General features: G+C 56.3%; 9 protein-coding genes across 9 annotated transcripts; 4 read left to right on the top strand and 5 right to left on the bottom strand.

Annotated features, from left to right (window-relative positions):
• Positions 1-642: 642 nt before the first annotated feature.
• Positions 643-2,586, top strand: PUNSTDRAFT_140433 (uncharacterized protein; the record flags this gene model as incomplete). Its single annotated transcript, XM_007378898.1, has 2 exons — positions 643-751; positions 799-2,586. The coding sequence occupies 2 exons, from the start codon at positions 643-645 to the stop codon at positions 2,523-2,525; spliced, it is 1,836 nt and encodes a 611-aa protein (XP_007378960.1). The 3' UTR covers positions 2,526-2,586.
• A 1,113-nt stretch (positions 2,587-3,699) lies between these two features.
• On the top strand, positions 3,700-6,455 carry PUNSTDRAFT_58180 (uncharacterized protein; the record flags this gene model as incomplete). Its single annotated transcript, XM_007378897.1, has 5 exons — positions 3,700-4,035; positions 4,086-4,165; positions 4,214-5,150; positions 5,205-5,654; positions 5,754-6,455. The coding sequence occupies 5 exons, from the start codon at positions 3,700-3,702 to the stop codon at positions 6,453-6,455; spliced, it is 2,505 nt and encodes an 834-aa protein (XP_007378959.1).
• A 278-nt stretch (positions 6,456-6,733) lies between these two features.
• Positions 6,734-8,529, top strand: PUNSTDRAFT_58614 (uncharacterized protein; the record flags this gene model as incomplete). Its single annotated transcript, XM_007378896.1, has 8 exons — positions 6,734-6,811; positions 6,864-6,923; positions 6,974-7,219; positions 7,273-7,662; positions 7,685-7,822; positions 7,874-7,992; positions 8,043-8,184; positions 8,236-8,529. The coding sequence occupies 8 exons, from the start codon at positions 6,734-6,736 to the stop codon at positions 8,527-8,529; spliced, it is 1,467 nt and encodes a 488-aa protein (XP_007378958.1).
• Positions 8,530-8,590: 61 nt separating this feature from the next.
• On the bottom strand, positions 8,591-9,602 carry PUNSTDRAFT_48903 (uncharacterized protein). Its single transcript, XM_007378895.1, has 2 exons — positions 9,169-9,602; positions 8,591-9,111 (listed from the first exon to the last, which is right to left on the bottom strand). The coding sequence occupies exons 1-2, from the start codon at positions 9,567-9,569 to the stop codon at positions 8,631-8,633; spliced, it is 882 nt and encodes a 293-aa protein (XP_007378957.1). The 5' UTR covers positions 9,570-9,602; the 3' UTR covers positions 8,591-8,630.
• A 48-nt stretch (positions 9,603-9,650) lies between these two features.
• On the bottom strand, positions 9,651-12,436 carry PUNSTDRAFT_48902 (phenylacetyl-CoA ligase). The gene is made up of 16 exons (XM_007378894.1): positions 12,248-12,436; positions 12,092-12,146; positions 12,017-12,031; positions 11,935-11,961; positions 11,831-11,879; positions 11,316-11,776; positions 11,245-11,259; positions 11,168-11,190; positions 11,088-11,111; positions 10,947-11,026; positions 10,859-10,892; positions 10,679-10,808; positions 10,426-10,627; positions 10,269-10,374; positions 9,997-10,215; positions 9,651-9,932 (listed from the first exon to the last, which is right to left on the bottom strand). The coding sequence occupies exons 1-16, from the start codon at positions 12,407-12,409 to the stop codon at positions 9,774-9,776; spliced, it is 1,761 nt and encodes a 586-aa protein (XP_007378956.1). The 5' UTR covers positions 12,410-12,436; the 3' UTR covers positions 9,651-9,773.
• Positions 12,437-13,106: 670 nt separating this feature from the next.
• On the bottom strand, positions 13,107-13,886 carry PUNSTDRAFT_129688 (uncharacterized protein; the record flags this gene model as incomplete). Its single annotated transcript, XM_007378893.1, has 2 exons — positions 13,107-13,664; positions 13,719-13,886. 2 exons carry the CDS (start codon positions 13,884-13,886, stop codon positions 13,107-13,109), a joined length of 726 nt encoding a protein of 241 aa, XP_007378955.1.
• Positions 13,887-14,066: 180 nt separating this feature from the next.
• On the bottom strand, positions 14,067-15,246 carry PUNSTDRAFT_117642 (uncharacterized protein; the record flags this gene model as incomplete). Its single annotated transcript, XM_007378892.1, has 5 exons — positions 14,067-14,259; positions 14,313-14,487; positions 14,533-14,606; positions 14,669-14,859; positions 14,916-15,246. The coding sequence occupies 5 exons, from the start codon at positions 15,244-15,246 to the stop codon at positions 14,188-14,190; spliced, it is 843 nt and encodes a 280-aa protein (XP_007378954.1). The 3' UTR covers positions 14,067-14,187.
• Positions 15,247-15,744: 498 nt separating this feature from the next.
• Positions 15,745-17,250, top strand: PUNSTDRAFT_56688 (uncharacterized protein; the record flags this gene model as incomplete). Its single annotated transcript, XM_007378891.1, has 2 exons — positions 15,745-16,582; positions 16,643-17,250. 2 exons carry the CDS (start codon positions 15,745-15,747, stop codon positions 17,248-17,250), a joined length of 1,446 nt encoding a protein of 481 aa, XP_007378953.1.
• Positions 17,251-17,328: 78 nt separating this feature from the next.
• On the bottom strand, positions 17,329-18,358 carry PUNSTDRAFT_95548 (uncharacterized protein). The gene is made up of 5 exons (XM_007378890.1): positions 18,284-18,358; positions 18,226-18,233; positions 18,055-18,168; positions 17,621-18,004; positions 17,329-17,571 (listed from the first exon to the last, which is right to left on the bottom strand). Exons 1-5 carry the CDS (start codon positions 18,285-18,287, stop codon positions 17,419-17,421), a joined length of 663 nt encoding a protein of 220 aa, XP_007378952.1. The 5' UTR covers positions 18,288-18,358; the 3' UTR covers positions 17,329-17,418.
• Between the last annotated feature and the right edge of the window lie 132 nt (positions 18,359-18,490).

Below are 18,490 nucleotides of genomic sequence, written 5' to 3'. Positions count from 1 at the left end.
GCGGGATCGGGGGCGGGGTGTCGTAGTAGCCCGAGGTGGCGGGGGTGTAGTACGGGTTCGCGACGGTCTCGGAGTTGGGGGCGGCCTCCTGGGCGCCAGAGCGGGCGAGCGGGGCGTATGACGGCGAGGGATTGTGGGACGGGGCCGGCGGACGGCCTTGGGCGACGACCATGGTCGGTGGCGAGAGGCGAAAAGTTGCGGTGGCTGAAGACGGCGGGGTTCTGGCGGAGAATGTGGGAGCGGGCGGGGACACGAGCTGGCGCTGCTGCTGCTGCTGCTGCTGGAAGGCGTCGCTCGCGGATATTATACGCTGCGGGCGGTGGATCGGCTTGAGAGCTCGAGCGCCCGGGGCCGTCGATGAGCTCATGCGGTGGTGGAGACCCTGCGGTGGAGCGTCCGCGTCGGCGAGCACGATCGCGTCGACGTCGTCGCCCGGCGCCTGAACGACCAGCACCGACACGCGCTCGTCGAGCTCGGCGATGGCGTCGAGGGCCATCTGTGCGTGGCCGCTGCTCGCCGCTGCTTATAAGCCCAGCCGCCCAGCACGGTCACCGCCTGCTAATGAGCCACGTCACACGCAACGTCACGCCTGCCCGTGCGCGGTGACCCGTCACGCACGCGTCTCCTCTCCGACATCCGCCCATGGACGCCGCCAGCCTCCGCGCAGAGCTCAAGGGCTGGGAGCGCGCGTTCAGGGAGGCCAATGGACGCGAGCCCGGCGTGGACGACATCAGACGCCTCCCGCACATCGGTGAGCTTCGTTCATCGCACCGTCGTCGCGTGTTCATGTCCTCCCAGCCGACAAGTACAAGCTCTACAAGAAGCTCTCCAAGCTCAGGCCCGCCAGCGCCGCACCCTCGTCCGATCCGCCCTCGACGCCGCCCCGCCCGCCCCCAAAGCTCCAGCAGCTGCCCACCAAGACCAGGGCGGTCCACGTCCCCCCGCCGACCGCGTCCGCCAACCCGTTCTCGCCCTCCAAACCCAAGCCGCCCTCGCCCGCCAAGCGAGGAGGCGGAGATGAAGCGCCACCACCCGCCCTGCTTCCGAACCCGTTCGTCACCCCCGCCAAAGGCAAACCGCGCCCAAACCGCCGTCAGCAGCAGGACGATAACCCGTTCGGCCTCCCATCCACCCCTGCCGCCCGGACGCCACCGCCTGCATCCATCTTCGCCGGTGCGCTTCCCGACGCGCTTGCCTTGGTCGACCCTGCACCCGCGACAAGAATAGCCCAGGATCAGCCGCGTGCTGGCCCATCCTCTGCCGTCATTCGCGCCCGCAAACGCCTGCGCGGCGAGCCGGTCTCGCCTTCCCCCGTGAAGGACAAGCGCAGGCGGCTCGCGTCATCCCACACGCAGCTTCCGGCTTGGCCGTCGGCACACGCACGCAGATCTGCCGCGACCATGCTGCCCTCCAGCGAATCCGAGCCGGAGGACGAAGCTTCGTTCATAGACGACTCCCCGGTGAAGCAGCCACCAGGGTTCAAGCTGCTCTTCGAAGAAGCTCACTCACCGTCCAGGAGAACAAGCCGGTCCAATTCGAGAAGCTCGGGCGAGGGAAGCATCTCCGTGCCAGACGTGCCGCGTACGAGCAGTTCGCGCGGCACAAGCGTCTTTGATGACGATGATGACGACCCTCCTCCACTCAAGCCGAAACATGCGGCTAAGAACACCGCGCTGCCCCGTGCCTTGCTGCCAGGAAAGGATAACATCTTCTCCGAAGTCGTCCCCGAACGCGTCCTCGCCGAACAACGGCGAAGAGAACAACAAGAGGCAGCCAAACTTGCAAAACGAAAGGGAAAACGGAAGGCCACGGAGAAGCCTGTCGCACGGACAGAGGCCCCGACCCGACCAAAGTCGGACGAGAGTACCGGGCCCATAGGTTTAATACCGCCTTCGCCTCCGCCGCCGACCGAGGAGGAAAAGAGAAAGCGGTACAAGGCGCGTGCGGTGTATCACAACGGCGCGAATGCCAAGAGGTCGAGAATGGACGATGGGCAGGAGGAAGAAGAGGAGGAGGAGGAGAGCAACGAAGAACCCGCAGCGGTCAAGGTGTACGACTGGAGTTGGTCGCACCGGCACCCGCCTGCGGCTGCAGAAACCGAAACGCAAACGCAAGAGGAGGCGCTCGGCGACGGCTTCGACCTCGACGATCCCTCTCTCGGGATGAGCCTCGGCCTGTTCTCCCGCAAGTTTACCCCGCGGAAAGACCCGGCGGCAGACCCGGACCTGTTGCCGTCCCCGCTGCCGTACGACTTTGGCGGCACCGCGGGGGGCGAGGAGGGCAAGTTCGAGATCGACTTACCCGACCATCTGCGATCTGTGTTGTCGATCGGGTTAGGGGCGAGGGAGGAGAGGGAGGAGAAGAAGCTCGCCCGCGGCGTCTTGAGCGGGGACGCGCGAGTGGGCCACAAGGGCGGGCCGATTTGGGGGGTGGGGGAGCTCGGCGAAGAGAGTGGGGACGAGGAAGAGGCCGGAGAAGAAGATTGGGAGGGAGAGGGTGTTCCTTGGGAAGTGGGCGAACTGTAAGGGAGATGTTACCTAGCAATCCGATGCGCTATAGTTCCTATGACTGGGCGCGCATTTCAACTCGGGAGTATGAGCGGTTATGTGGGGCCGGGACGGGCGTGGGCTGTCAAGCGAGTACGTGAATCACCAGAACGAGGATTCGGCCCCGATGAGATGTCGCCGGTGGGGGGGGTGTCATGCAATGATCCAGCACCCCGTGTGGGGATCGCGTGTATGAGCATGACAACGTCAGCATCCTGGAGTGCCAGGAATGTATACTACGAACACGCCCTTCAGGTGTGCACATCTAATCGCCGGAGGTTCTCGTGACGACGCATTACTATCCCGGCGGTGGGTACAGAGGGACAAAGTGATCATCGAGATTATGCGGCGCGTTCTTCGTCAAAGCCATACAGGCTCAAACTTGTGCGATGGATGTGCACGGCGCCAGAGATTAGACCGAGATTGCTCCCGTCCCCCAATTGGTTTCGACGACGCGAGGCGCGACGCGTGACGGTAATGAGGCGCGCGCTCACGTGCACCGCGAGTACGTTAGCCCTCGGGCCTCAGTGATACTAACTGCCTCTCGTTGATACGTTCATCATCGAACAAGTGGACGCACTCCTGCTCCGTCTGACCTGACAGATGCATTCCAACACATCCGGCGTTACTTCATCAGCGGGGAAAGCTGTGTATCCATCAAGGACGATGCCCTGCTCTATTGGCATCTTGAAGACACCGATCAAGCACGCAGACCGCATGCCTTTCATCTATGAGGACATATCGACCCTCCCTTTCCCGCTTCCCGGCCTATCGAATCCGCCCGAGTTCCTTCCTGCTCCCTTCCGGCACCTACGCACATCCACTTCACCCGCAGCATGGGCTTCGTCTCGTAACCACGCCCCGTCCTGCACTCCGCACGCACGAGGCTCCCATTAACTACCCTTAAACCCCCTCTCCGAGGCGCACAATGTCTCCCTCCATCTTCACTGACATAGTCGCTCGCGTCCGCACCCGCACCTCATCTGACGCTAGTCGCACCTCCGTCGCCAGCCACCACACTAAACCGCCCTCGGTCCGCTCCGTCTCGTCCTCGCTCAAGTCGTCGCTCTCTCGCGCCAACCCATTCGCGAATATCGCCCGCCGCATCTCCATAAAGCGCAACTCTACTCTCTCCTCTGTTCCGGAACCCACCATGGCGAAACACTCCCGCAAGAGGGCTCAGGCCAACGGCGCCGGCTCGTCTCGCACATCCTCCACGGCCGGTGGTGGATATCGCTCCTACACGGTGCATAAACAGAGCGCTGCACCCGCTATCCTGCGCGACGCCGATGCGACGCAGAAGATGATGGACTATATCGGCGACGGCGCTGCCGGAAAGCGCGGTCTGGCGCGCCTCGCGAGGACGTGTAAGGCGTTCTGCGAGCCCGCACTCAATGCGCTCTGGAGAGAGCTGGACTCCCTCGTGCCGCTGATCGGGCTCTTCCCGTCGACGCTCCTGCGAAGAGCCAAACGCCCGGGTTTGGGCCTGGTACGTACAGTGTATACTTGACTCGGTAAGATTACTAAGGCCTATACCAGGCTAAGGAACCTGTTGAAGAAGACTGGAAAAAGGTGCTGGAATACGGAGAACGTGTCGAAAGCGTTCGTTACGTCGAAAGGTGATTATCTGCATACGTGGGCCGAACCGAGCACTGAGGTCGTCCCAGCTTCAACAACGTCTCTCCCTCTATATTCCCAGTGATCGAGGAAACGCGTCCCCGGGAGTACATACTGCCGAACTTGAAGAGCCTCTCCTGGAGGGTTGACACTCCAGCCGGTCTAGATCGCTCGCTACTCTTCATCCACCCTCGCATCGAAGCCGTCAATCTCGACATCGGCATCCGAATTACAAAGATCGACGACTTTATCGTCAAGATGACCGAGCGCACGCGGCTGAAGGAGTTCTCGCTCGTCGCAACCGGCAGCACCGCCAACCTGCCGGACGGGTTCACCGATATGATGCGCTCGCAGATGAAGCTCCAGAAGCTGACTCTCTCAGTTCCGGGAACAGTGAGCAGCGCTGTTGGGAAATGGATCGCATCCCTCCCGCACCTCCGGAGTCTGCAGCTTGATCTCTCTGGCCGGCCGAACAGCGCCGTCGAGCAGTTCTTCTCCGAGATGCATGCCGTTCAGGTTGGCTCGGGTCTGTCGACGCCCGAGTCCGTCGGCGCCGAGAGCGGCGACGACGCCAGCGTTGACTTCAAGGATATCCGCAAGTCCGCCCTCCGCGTCGTGTCTTCTCCGCTTTACGCTAGAAAGATTGGGCCGTACAGCCAGCTCCGCGAGCTCCATCTCACCGGCTCCGCCGGCGGACTCGCAGTCTTCCTGCGCAAGCTGCCCATGTGCGAGATCGTCAACCTCGAGCTCGTCATCGAGGACCCGCCAGAAAAGGGCGAGTGGCGCCAGCTGCTCAACTCGCTCTGCGGCAGGGTAGGGAACGCACTCCAGTCGCTTAAGTTTAGCGCCACGGGAGCTTCAAAGTTTCCAGAGCTTGTTCGTTCCACGTCTCGAGGAGACGTCGTGGGACCGACGAGGCGGCTTCCGCTAGAAGGGCTCACAACCCTCCCGCAGGTCCGACGCCTCGAATTTGACCTTCCGACATCGGTATGTGTTTCTTCTTTATCCCCGAATGAAAAATTTGCCCATATCTCCTCCTAGATCATATTCACCGACGAAGACGTAGAGCGCCTAGCTATCGCCTGTCCCGCCCTTGAACAGCTCAAGCTCTGTCCGACGGCTCGCTTCCCTCTATCAGGGGAGGCTCCTGCTCTCACGCTAGAGGGTGTTGCCGCGCTGACCACGCACTGCTATTACTTGCACACCTTGCATGCCGTGATCAATGCCGCCGGCGCCAGCGATGCCGTCCTTGCCTCGCGTTTTGTCTCCTCGAAATCCCTGCTTCGCCTCCACTTTGGACACTCTTGGATCACGGATCCTCTGCAAGCGGCCATTTGTCTCAGCCACATCGCGCCGTACCTCGAATCTCTGAGATGGTTCCACGAAAAGAACCGGCCAGGTTACATCGAGGTGCACGCTCAAGGCTGGCAGCAAACGTCGGACTTTTTGCCCCACCTTCAGAAACTCCGCCTCATGGAACGGGACGCCGTCGTGGAAGAGATGACTGTGCAACAGCATATATTTCCCGTACATCCGCCAGCACCGCAACCTCCAGTACTTTCGTTGCCGGTGCAGGACGCGCAACGCGAGCCGGAGGACTTCGAGCTCGTTCCGGCCCGCGAATTCGCCGAGAAGGCGGTCGATGCGAGGCCCATCACGGTCAACCAGGAGGTGTTCGCCGAGCCGGAGACCTTGAACGAAGGCGTCCAATTCTGTCCAGCTTGTGTCGAAGAGGCGGTGCAAGCAGAAACCCCTCTGGAATCCGTTTCGGTCCAAGCAGAGCCGACGCTGCAGTCCACTTACGTCGATGCCACACTCATTTTCTCTGATAAAGAGAGCCAAGGCTCGCCTACGCTCACTCATCGTTCGATTGACCCGGAATCACCCACCTTACCCAAGCCTGTTCTTCCTATGACCGACGACTTGCCGACAGACAAGCTGAGCGAGGCGCAATCGGAGACCACCAGCGACACATCTATGTCCTCGGACCCCGGGGATGTCCGCCACCACCCATCTTATTTCCCTGTCTCGTCCATCTTTCACATATTCGCTGCTATGCGGGAGCTCTTCATCGCGCCCCCGCTACTGCTCTCCCTATGGTTGATGAGCAGATCGCTTGCCACTATTGGCGCGACTCGCATCTACACCACCCAAGAGGTCATGCACGTAGACGAAGAAGAGGAGAAGGAGGGGCATGACAGTGAAAATCCCGCGGCCGAGGGGCCCCTCAAGGAGGCGACGGACGCTACGATGGTGACTGCTTCGGAGGCAGTCTCGCCTGTGTGTCTCTGATCGCCTCCGGATTGTATTACGAACTCATGTAAATCTGGTGCTGGCCACTGGTGTAGGTTATGACATCGTATGACAGCCATGAAACGATACGACACGTTGAAGCCCTCGACGGATTGGAGACTAAGAGAGACGTAGCAGAGCAGGAAAAGCGCCTTGATCGGGCTAATGAAGTGCCACGTGACTGGCTACATGAACTCGTCACGACCTTGTACGCGCGTCCGAGTCGCGTCCGAAACTCTGCCATCGCAGCTGCAAGCCACACCGAATCTTACTACATCATGTCGGAGAAGAAACAAGAGAGGGACTTTACTCCAGAGGTTGATACGTTGCTCCCGGAAGCGACATCTTTGGCGGAGGTACGTGGTCATTCTATGGAGGTCATTCACCACACTGATCCCGGGCTTGAAGTCAGGGAAACTCCAAGAATCTTTGGATAAGCTCTTTGCACTAGAGAAGCAAACTCGTAACGTGCGTGATGCCTAGCATCGAACACGGACAACTGTTCACGCCACCTGCAGGCCTCGGATTTGAAGTCAACGACTAGACTGGTCAAGACCGTCTCGGAGCTATGTTACAACGCCCGCGATTATACACTCCTCAACTCGAGCATAGCAACGCTTAGTAAGAAGCACGGTCAACTGAAGGGTGCCGTGCAAGCCCTGGTCGAGCAAGCCATGGGCTGGCTGCCGGAGATCCGGCAACGTGACGGTGACGAGAAGTGGCTGGAGCTGATCGAGACTCTTCGAGCAGTGACTGAGGGCAAGGTGCAAAGTCTGCATCGTCAATAAGAGACTGTAGCTTATTGCTGTCTCCCCAGATCTTTCTCGAGACTCCTCGCGCGCGCGTTACCCTTCTCCTCGCGCATCATCATGAATCTCTCGCGGAACCATCGAAGGCGGCAACGGCCAAGGCGACCCCGAAAGAGTCACTTGTCGCTGCGTCTGAGCTTCTCAGCGAGCTGCAAGTGGAGACTTATTCGTCCATGGAGCGACGAGAAAAGACCGAGTTTATCCTGGAGCAAATGCGTCTATTGATCGCAGTTGCGAGGGTGAAAGACGCGGAGAAGGAGAAGGAGGAGAAGGGCTCGAGCAGCGGAGGAGAGGCAGAATGGATCAAAGCTCGGGTCGGCGGGCGCAAGATCAACGAAGAATTTCTCAAGGAGAAGGAGAACGAGGTTCGTTCCGATCATCTAATTTGCACTTTGCAAGTAATTGACACGATGACGCCAGGATTTGAAGTTGAAGTACTACGATCTTATGATCCAGCATGCTCTGCACCACAGCTCGTACCTTGACGCGGCCAAGTACTACCACAAAGTGTGGGAGACTCCGTCCGTCAAAGAAGACGAGAATGACAAGGGCAAATCTGTGAGCGTTTCTGTTTATAGTCCCCAGTTGATTGGTTTGACACATGCCCAGGCGCTGGAACATATTGTTTACTACGTGGTTTTGGCGCCTCACGACAACGAACAGTCCGACATGCTGCATCGACTATTTGCTGACCCGGCACTCTCCAAGCCGAAGTTGGAGTTGCAGTAGTGCGTATTGTCGCAATCTTGTTCATCCACATATCTGATTCGTGCTCCAGCAACCTCGTCAAATGCTTCACTACGCAGGAGCTCATGAGGTGGCCTGGTATTGAATCCCTGTACGGACCCTTCCTCAGGAAGACGCATGTATTCGAAACGGAAAAGCACTGGGAGGCACTGCATGATCGTGTCATCGAGCATGTCAGTATCCCATGCGTTCTTGGCATGATCTCGAAGCTGAACAAATTACAGAATATCCGAGTCGTTGCAAGATACTACACTCGCATCACGCTCGAGCGGCTGACATCTCTGCTGGACTTGTCAAGGCAGCAAACCGAGGAAACGCTTTCCCGTTTGGTCGTATCTGGCTCTGTCTGGGCACGGATAGATCGGCCGGCGGGCATCGTCAGTTTTAGAGCCAAGCGCAGCCCAGAAGACATCATGAACGATTGGAGTTCCGACATGCAAAAGTTGCTAGGGACCGTCGAGAAGACATGGATGCAGATGAATGCCGCGCAGGCCGCACAATCAAAGATCAAGGTGTAGCCAGTCACTCTTGTTGTATTTTACCTTGTCACCGTCTAATGAGCATATCACACAATATATGACGAGACATAATCTGCATTGTGCCATGCACGATAATATAATTAATGAGACAGATGTAGAATAGGATCCGTTCGTTGAAGCTCCATGAAGTCTGCGCTAGCGGCGACAGCTTCGGCATCGGGACTCTGTCCGGTTTCGGCGTCGATCGGCGTCGTTAGCGGTGTGTACCGGGGCCTAACACCTTCCTGCCATAGTCGCTGATAATCCTTACCCCTGGTCCATTGACCTTCTCCGCCCTCTGGCACATGCTCCATCTTCCAGCGCTTCCTAGCGATGGCAATGCCCATATCGATGCTCTCCCGACTCTCGAACGATTTCAGGTGTTCTTCCTCTTGCAAGAACCCGCGTTCCGTTTCCGTGTGTCCGAACCGTGCGCCGTACGACTCCGCTTCCATAGCAGCGACTGAGGTCGCGATTGTCTGCTCAGCGCGTAGAGCGCGGAACTGAGCCACCGCTGCCGCATATGCTTGGGTCAAGGAGACGTTATGGTGCTGGTGTATGCTGACAGCAAATTTGACAGCACTACCAAACAAAAGCGATGTTGAGACAAGGTCGATACAAGTTAACACTGTGACATACTCTTCAGGCTTCGGGTTTCGGCCCCTCTGTCGTAGCCTTGTCCATTCTTTCCCTGATACAGGGTGTTCCGGCTCCAGCTCCCCGTTTTCCACCAAAGTCGTTTCTCGGAAAGCCTCGAAGGGATGGTCGCGGAAAAACTGTCTTCTAACTTGGTCCTCAAGGTATTTGACAGGCACCGGGCGCACTTCAGAGGTACCGAGGGCGTGTTGTTTCGATGACCGAGACAGTTGTCCGGCGTCGAAGCGGTCACGAGAAGGGGGTGACCGGGGAGGTAAAGGGAGTGGAGGGTGGTCCAGTACAGCACCATACCAAGCAGGCTCGGTTTTCATGTAATTGTCGGCCTTCATCAAGCGCGCGGCCTGCTTATGCACCTGCGACGCTACGCGCCGTACGTTGACCATGGCTTAGAAGAGACGGGCGTCAATGTGGAAACAGGGAGGCGCGACGGCTCTCGGGCTAACAGCACAGCAAAGGGCGCGTATATTACACAGCCACACGGCAGGGCTTGCATTCGTCAACGGTCATTCGAGCTACTACTGCTCTGCGAAGGAGTGCTAGTTCCATGGTATTGCGTGCATTCGGGCTCTCCGTAGCACATCACCGCGTCATAACTTTGCCTTCGTAACCTCCACCTTGGCTCTGGCTTGTCTCGCTCTGTCGCGAAGCAGTCGGCGGAGTAACTTTCCCGACGGATTCTTGGGTATTTCGGAGACGATTTCGACGTCGTACAAATGCTTGTAGTGGACCTTTGCATCGGCGACATGCTGAGCGACGAGATTAGTTGCTCACTCTCACTAGTAATCGACATCGAAAAAATGAAGGATTTACTTTCATGATAGACTTCTTCAGTCGCTCTACCTCACCGGTACCGGCCTGCTTCAACTTGGACGCAGCATCGCTGCTCAGGACAACGAAGGCTAAGGGCACCTCGCCGCTATACTCGTGCGGTATGCCTACGACGCAGGCATCGGAGACATCACGGTGGTCAAGCAGATGCCCTTCCAACTCAGCCGGCGCAACTTGGAAGCCTCGAACTTTGATCAATTCCTGTGTTCCAGCAGTTGTCAGCAATGTGCCCCTGTCTTAGACATATCCCCGACCTTGATTCTGTCGACAATGAAGAGCTCGTACTTCTCGTTAATCCTAACCTCATCTCCTGTCCTCACCCATCTCTTGCCGTCTGCCTCCATGAACGTTTCCTTCGTACTATGAGACTGGTCACCGGACGTCTCAGAAAGACACTGGATTTCAACGTACGCTTCAGGGTTGTTCTCGTAACGAAGGGCATTCGAAGGCGATGCGACTACCAGCTCCCCGACATCGTTTACGCCACCGAGAGAACCATCTTCCTTGATGACACGGGCGGTGACGCCCGGCATCAGTTTGCCAGCAGAGCCGAGAGTGAACAATTTCTGGTCGGGGGTCAAAACCGCCACAGTTGTCGATGTTTCCGTCATACCTGATTGTGCCTTGGTCAATGCACTTATATCATGCGTAATGCGTCGCGCACCGTAACCTTGCCCAATGTAAGCATTCTTCATCACCTTCGTAAATTGCATGGTGAGCTCTGAGCTGACAGGGGCCGCCCCCGCCATGCACAGTCGAACATGGCTGAAGTCATATTTCTTCGTGGCCGGGTGCTGAGCTGAAGTCAGCTACAACCAGCTTGACAGTCATGGGAATCGTTCACCTTGCAAAACAGCACCATTTGGGGAGGGACCAGACTGCAACGCAGATCAGTATGGTGCCCGAGAATGTATATCGCCCGCGATCCTTACAGAAGGTGAGTAACGCGGTATCGAGCGATGCTTGCTAGGAAGTTCTCGAAGTTGAATTTTGGTACAACGACTATAGAGAGCTGTGAGTGATGCGCTGATCAGTAGCCGAGTCCATGCGGATAGGTGTAAACGTGCGCTTACACCAGCGAAGAGGCAGTAATGGAGCTGTCGTAGATCATGTTGAACAAGGTTACGGGTATTTGATAGGACTGACGACCTACATTGACAACCAGCCCGTAGATGTCTGAATGGGATACTTAGTTGACAATACGAGAGCCTATATCACTCATTTGCTCACGGAAGAATGGCAAAACTAAAGGGATGAAGTCAGCTATCTGTGTCGGTATCGTAATACGGCTGCAAACAGACCTGCAATGGCAACATCGCCTGCGCGCCATTGTCTCTCTTCCCAAGTTGTGTAATCCTCGTTTATCTTCCAATGCTTCGCCATCTGAATCACGTTCGCAATCACCGCGTAATGAGGGATGGCAACGGCCTTGGGTCTTCCTGTAGTTCCGCTCGAGAAGCTTAAGAAGGCGAGTTTCGTCTTGCCGCCTCCTGTGCTCAGCTGCGGCTCCTTGAAGCGCAACGGCTCCGAGAGACCATGAGCGACGAGATCGCTCACTGTCGGAGGGCAGTGGATAGGCACGCTAGTCCCGGTGGACGTGGGAAGGCTGTCCACGAGGACGATGCGGTCCGAGGATATGTTGGCTTGTCGCGCAGCTGACAAGGCCGTGGACAGGAACAGGGGGTGCACCATGATCATAGAGGACTTGCTGGCCTGGCACTGATACACGAGTTCCTCCACAGTGTAAGCAGGATTCGCAGGACTAGTATATCGTGATTTCAGACAATTATTAGTACTCGCAGTAAACGAAACAAACGAGATGATGGCACCCAGTCGGTGGATAGCCCACACAACGACGGGATAATCTAAAATACGTACTCTGAGCTGCGGACACGATATTGAAGCGAGGACTGAACATACCAACGTGGTTTGGACTGAACAGGCAGACTATCCAAGGTGTCACAGCTGTTCATCGTCTAGCATACATGACCGGATTACTGACCGACGTCGTTATTTCCTGCAGTCAAGAAGGCGTATCAGAGTCGAGGCCTGCATCAAGGGATGGGTGTTGGCTCACCGATACCATATTTTACGCTTAGAGCATTTGCCAACCCGAATGTCCTCCTTCGCAACTACGTGGAGGCAGGGTGGCATCGTAGTCAGTTCAGGATGTTCAGTCAAGGGATCGTTTGGGAACCGCGGGCTGCTGAGTCTCAGGGGTATGAACACTCACTTCCTCAAAACCGATGTGTCTCCCTGTCTCGTCCTCAATGAGCCACGGAGAGTTCACCGGTCTGAGAGGTCGCGTCGCATGCTGCGAGTCTAGCAGAAACTGTGGAATAGTCAGGTTGTCGGGGACGTGGGGTAACTCAGCCCCGGGCACTTCAAAGTCCATGGCTGTGACGCGCAGTAGAGAGATAGAGCCGTTTGTGTGGCGAGATGAGGCGTAGGAGCCGAGCGCGGCTCTTAGGGTTTAAGTAGGACGATCATGAGAACAGAACGCGCGTGTCCCGTGTCTTCAGGAAGAGATGGAGTCGGAGAACGCACGATCCCACTTCTGATCGCGGTCTCATCCAGTCGCTTGACACGGCACACCCGTCGTAGGAGTTTGCTCCGCGGAATCGGCAAATGTACTCAAAGGGGCAGCAATGGCGAAAGCGACACGGACAGATACCCCGCACCCACAACATTCATTTTCTCACCCTTCCCCGCATATAACGGTCGCGCAATCGGTACGCTCCGTCTAAGTCCTTGTATGACCGGATAACTCCGAGGGATAACCGCATACTTACCAGACGCGAAGCCGCACACTCGGAATACTGCGCTACTGCGGCCCACAGGTCGGACCTTCCATGAATGTGTACCTTATCGATAAAGCATACGCGCAACTGCGGGTGTCAACAGGAGATACGACGACTTGTGAAGGGGCAGCATATGTGAATAGATGGGTAAACCTATCTCTGTCCACATAGACACGACTCACGGCAATAATTCATGTACAATTTCAATAGAGATGCCTATATAGCAGTATGTCAACAAAACATAAGGCTGGGTTCAACGAGCATGATATACCGAGTATCAAACCAGCGTCGTCACGCACGCGGCTCAGCGAAGGGGTCGCCAGACTGATCCATCATCGACCCCCCGAGGATGGCGTCCGTCGGCTCGATTTGCTCTATGCGCGTCAGATCATGGGCGCCTTCGAAGGCCATGCCGTCCGGTGGAAGAGCCGAAAGGTCCACGTTGCTGAGATCATCCGGGTTCAAACCCTCCACGACGCTGCTCAGACTATCGTCGAGCGTGCTCGTTGCGCCATATTCGTCCCCGGGTGGGGCGAGCGCTTCATCCAAAGCATCGGGCGGATTCAGAGATTGTTCCAGGACTTCAGGGTCCAAAGACACATCGAGTTGCTCGGCGGGCGTCGCTATCTCGATGTCCATCTCAGAAGGTCTAGGCGTCGGTGACGGTGGTTTAGAGGGCTCGGCAGATTTCGTGATGGGCGTTGGCGCCGCTGTGTCCGTAGCAAGCGCAGATGGAGGCGGAGCGGTGCCTTCAACTTCCTCGAGTTCTTCGTCGACCTCCACTGTTTCTGGCTCGTCCGGAAGAGGCGCTAAGGGTTCGTCCACGTCTCCTTCGTCATCGCTGAATTGCTGCCTTTGGGATTCAGTGATAGGAAAATGTTGAAGAGAATAAAGATAACGTACCTGCGTTTTCTCCGTCCGTACCCACTTGTACACCTTCATATTGGACCCTGGGGCTGCCTGGTCTGCTTTCACCCATCGTCTCTCCCAGCAAAGCACCGGCTGCATTAGCTGCCGCCTAGCAGCTTCTGAGGTAGCGGTCGACACGCCCGGCCTCTTCTTTGTTGACATTGTCTGTGTTCGAATTTCTAGCTGCCTGTCATCGTTGAGTGCGAACCGGTTAACGGAGAAAACGGTTCAAGACTGACTATCAGTGTAACAGCCAGTAGTACTTCGGTGCCAGTCACGAGAATGTGTTGAAACTCGAACATGTGATCGCATATTCGAAGTAGTATGTACAGTACGTTATAACTCCGCGACCTCCTCGCACTAGTACATTGATACTCTGAAAACGGCAAAGTAGAAAGCATCATAGGAAGGTGTCGGCTATGCTGAACCGTGGAACATCCACCGAATAATGATACTCTGTCCTTCAACCAATCTCCTCAGCCCACCGAAGTACGTCATCCAATGATACCACGTCCTCTGTAGGCAAACTCGCGAGCTAGAGTGATATACATCAGAGAGTACCCCACATAAGGCGCTCGGGGAATGTACCTTATGGTCGGATGTTGTAATGCCCGCTTCATCCGCATTTTGACTCCAAGGTTCATTCCGAGCCATAATTCCGTTCACCACTTCAGTATGTCTTACGTCAGTTGCTGATGTCGCTGAAAGATCCGGAGACATGTTGCAAAATGCCGCCAGCTTGGCCTCTAGCTCTTGGCATTTCCTAGCATTGAATGAGTGGGCATCCTCACCAACAATAGAGACGTACGCGTGGATGGCGGCGGTTTCTTCCTTCCTCAATTCCAGTTGTCTCCTCATCATGAGCTCTAGGTTGGCTCGGGCCTGGACACGCGATAATCACACCTGCGCTTGACATCACCGAAAGGCGGGTGAGTCAAGCGTACCTGTACCGGTCGCAAGTCATTTGTCGCCGCGATCATATTCTGAGCGAGGACTGTGATCCATTCTATATGGCGTTGCCACTCTGGTGGAACGTCAGATCCTGGAGGTGGAGGAGGCGCGACCAGTGACTTGACGAGCGCAGAGTACGTGACAAGGGTGGATTCCAAGATGGATAACAGTGCTGGTCTCCGGTCTGTGACGGCATGGAGTCAACGAATGGATGTTTGGGCATATGGCCGCGCAACTCGCCTGCAGCCGGGTCTTCAGGATACAATTGATTTCCCCCCAGCTCACCCAAGGAAGGAATCTTCTCATTGACTTTCCATGTATCTCCGAAAACCTCGTAAACGCCCTCTTGCAGTATCCAGTCAACCCTGGGGGGTTCGAGCTGCGCAAGGGGCCATTCTGGCACGCCGTCCTGATCGCCGAGAACCTCCTGTTGATTGATCTGGTTGAGATCGGCCTCACCAACGCGTTCGCGAAGGAGAGTGAGCAGTTTCAGGTTGTGGCTTGTATAATTGGTGTAGTGTGACGGCGGCGACGGAAAGGGATTTCGCAACTCGTTCTCTTCATCGTCCATCGTGCAGAAGGAAGCAATGAGGCGCTTGCTTCGATGGCGGTGGCGAGTAAACCGCACTCGCCATGGATATGGGCGTGGGCCAGCCTCAAGCAGTGTCCACGGACAAATCGGGATGTTGAAGGCTGTCTCGTAACTCCTACAGCTTCTTCTGGATCTATATAAACCGTCTTTGGCTGGCCAGGTCTTGAGCTTGCGCTCTTCACTCTCACCATCATGTCCTCCATGGTGGACATGGCCTTCTTCCACCATCCTACGGCTACCTTCACGGTGGCCAGCATCATCCTCGCATCGATCGCAGTGGGTCCTGTAGCCTCTTTTCTCCCCATCGTATTCCTGCTCGTCGCATTGCGACTATACATAGCCATGATACTGCCACGATCGATTGCAATCCTGCGTGCAATCTTGCTTTGGATCGCAATGGCAGCCGCCGTCGGAGCATCGTATTGGGCACCCTCTCATAACGCCTTGTCCTCTCCTACAATTGGGCTGGGGGTGTTAATGGCCATCTCCCTATCGACATCGCTTTGCGCGGTGGTGATCGTCGTCGTCGACAATCGTGTGGCTGCTAGACTCGGCCCATTATGGTTCAAGATCACACTGTTCCCTTTCCTTTACGCCACTACATGGGGTATCATATCGTTGCTCTCACCCGTTGGGGGGCTTTTGAACTGGAGCCCCATGGCCGGTCTTGGTCCGTACACCTGGTTACGGTCCTACTCCGGCCAAATGGGGGTGGACTTTGTCGCCGCAGCATGGAGCACGATTCTTTACGAGTTCATCACGGCTTGGTTCCTTGGGACAGAAACCGGCCCTACCAGGGGCCATGAACGGCTCATTGACATTGAGTTCCCCCAGGACAGCGATCGTGCCGACGTTCAGAACGAATCAATTTCACCCTCACGTTCACGACACGTCCAAGCTCTTGCAGCTTTTCTTTTACTCCTCATGGTGCCATCCTACCATCACACTCTCCCTTTGCCGCAGTATACCTCCGGCAGCGTGCCATTGTCTGTCGGTTGTATACTGCCACATCCACCCGCCGTCGGCGGTGTTCCAACCCTTCAGGATTTCGTCAGGGAAACGACGCGGTACGTAAACCGTGCTGAAATCCTGTTGTGGCCGGAGGGAGCTGTTAGCTTCGACAACGCCGAGCAGAAAAGGGCCGCGATAGAGGCCGTCGCAAGTATAAGCCAATCAAAGTATATCGGCATATCTTTCGAAGAGGTGATTGCACCTCCAGGTGGGCAAAACCGGGTGGTACAAAAACGCAATGGATTTGCCCTGATCCATCAGACCGGCGTCGCTTTCGAATATTATAAGCAGCATCTTATACCGGGTCAGTGCTCCCGCATCTTTACTGTCCATTCGATCTCGACCTGACAGATGGCTATTCCAGTTGCTGAGTCGTTCTCGATGGCGGCGTCCCCTGACCCGCCGGATGTACACATCATTTCACCGAGACTGTATTTCCCCAACGGTTCGAAATCGGCTCACCCTCTTCCCGTAACCGCAAGCATCTGCCTGGACTTCGCATTTCCCGATGCCTTCACAACGCTACCCTCTCGTCCCTCTCTGATCCTTGCACCAGCTCGCACTTGGCATACGGGCGTGGGTGTCGCGATGTGGGTACAAGCCCTGGCCCGTGCGGAGGAGATGGGGAGCCAGGTCCTTTGGTGTGATGGCGGTGAGGGCGGCGTGAGCGGAATCGCTGGTGGCGGATTCACGGAATTCACGCAGGTCGGAGCTGGCTCATGGGTCAGGACGATAGGCGTTCAATGGCCTTTAGAGCATAAGTCGACGGTTTACGCATGGGGCGGAAGCGGGCTCGCTTTCATTCTCGTCTGCCTACCGTTCGGAGTCGGGTGGCTGGTGGCTGCTGTTCAAAAATCCGGGACGAATGGACGACCCTTCATAGGGTTTGGACGGCAGGCAAGGGCGATGCTTCCTGACTTGTTTCAGCAGCAGAGATTGGTGCAAGGAGAGCAACGGCCTCTTCTGGGATGATACAAATCCTTTGTACCGTCCTTATCATGCATCGCAACACTCTGACCATGTACTTGTGCGAGTTGTTGGAGTGTGTATCTTCTCACCAAATTCAATACTCGTGCAAGGGACGTGACGGAATGAACACTTGACAAAGGATTATTACAGTGACAGTAGCAACAGCGACGGTCAGTAATGCAGACGGAACATGAACTGGAAACTGTACTGCTTGGTATCGGGATCCCAGTGAGACCAGTTCCAGTAGCCGGCATCGTCTGTTTCATCCTCTATCTCACGAGCTGGTATGCGGAAAGCAATAGTCTCGTAAGGCTCCGCCGCAACCTGAAACGATGATTAATGTAATCAAGGAATAACACGAAGAGAGACGTACGATGAGGTACTGATAGTTTTTGTTGGGAGGCTCGCGTTTCTGTTCCCAGGCGCTCATGAAGCGCCGCCTTGGAATGACCCCGGGTTTGATTTGTGGAAGATGAACCTGCACCATCATGCCCTCTTTTCCCGTGTCCCGGTCGCGCACCTTGGTCACGCGGTATCCTGGTCTTCCTATCTTCAGGAATACTTTCCGTTGTACACTCGATTGAGTAGGCGGAACCATCAGTTGCGTCTCCTTCATGTCTCGAGCCGCACGCCGGGCAAGGTTTGTCTGATGCTTTTTTCCCTGAGTATGGGCAAGATATGAGCCCTCGTTGGTGTGCAGGGTAAGACATAGACGGCATTCTAGCGATCCGAGGTGATTGCGAAGGATGTAAGGGTCCTGTAACCGCATGTTAACGGAGAGTGGCATTAAACCGAGAGCATCGGTACCTTGGCCAGGTCAATAGTCTCGAGCGCGAGCTTGCGCAGGCGCTCCCGTCTGTCTACATTGCTCTCGGATGCGCCAGCGACACCTCCGCCACCGAACTTCGAACCCACACGATTCTACAAGAAGGCGTCAGTCAGCGACACGCTCATGGGTCATGATTACGTGCGGTTTACCTGGTAGTCTGTGCGTATGATGAGATTGAATGCACGAGCAATAAGAACCGCTACTTACCCATGCTCGAAAAGGTTTCACAGCGTGCTGGAGGCGAGCTGGAAGTCTCGAGCTTGAGCCCCAAGTGAGTGTACGCGGAAGGAGAGGAAGGCGCACGTGGTCCCAGAGGCAACAAGAAATCTCAGATCTGCAGCTCATTCCAAATTTCGAACGCCTCCCTTTGCTGAGGCCAAGCTTCGTACGGTTCTGCCGGCGCAATCGACGAAC

Source organism: Punctularia strigosozonata (genome assembly GCF_000264995.1).
Source record: "Punctularia strigosozonata HHB-11173 SS5 unplaced genomic scaffold PUNSTscaffold_1, whole genome shotgun sequence".
In the NCBI taxonomy this organism is placed as follows: Eukaryota; Fungi; Basidiomycota; class Agaricomycetes; order Corticiales; family Punctulariaceae; genus Punctularia; species Punctularia strigosozonata.
This window is presented reverse-complemented; position numbering and strand designations above follow the sequence as displayed.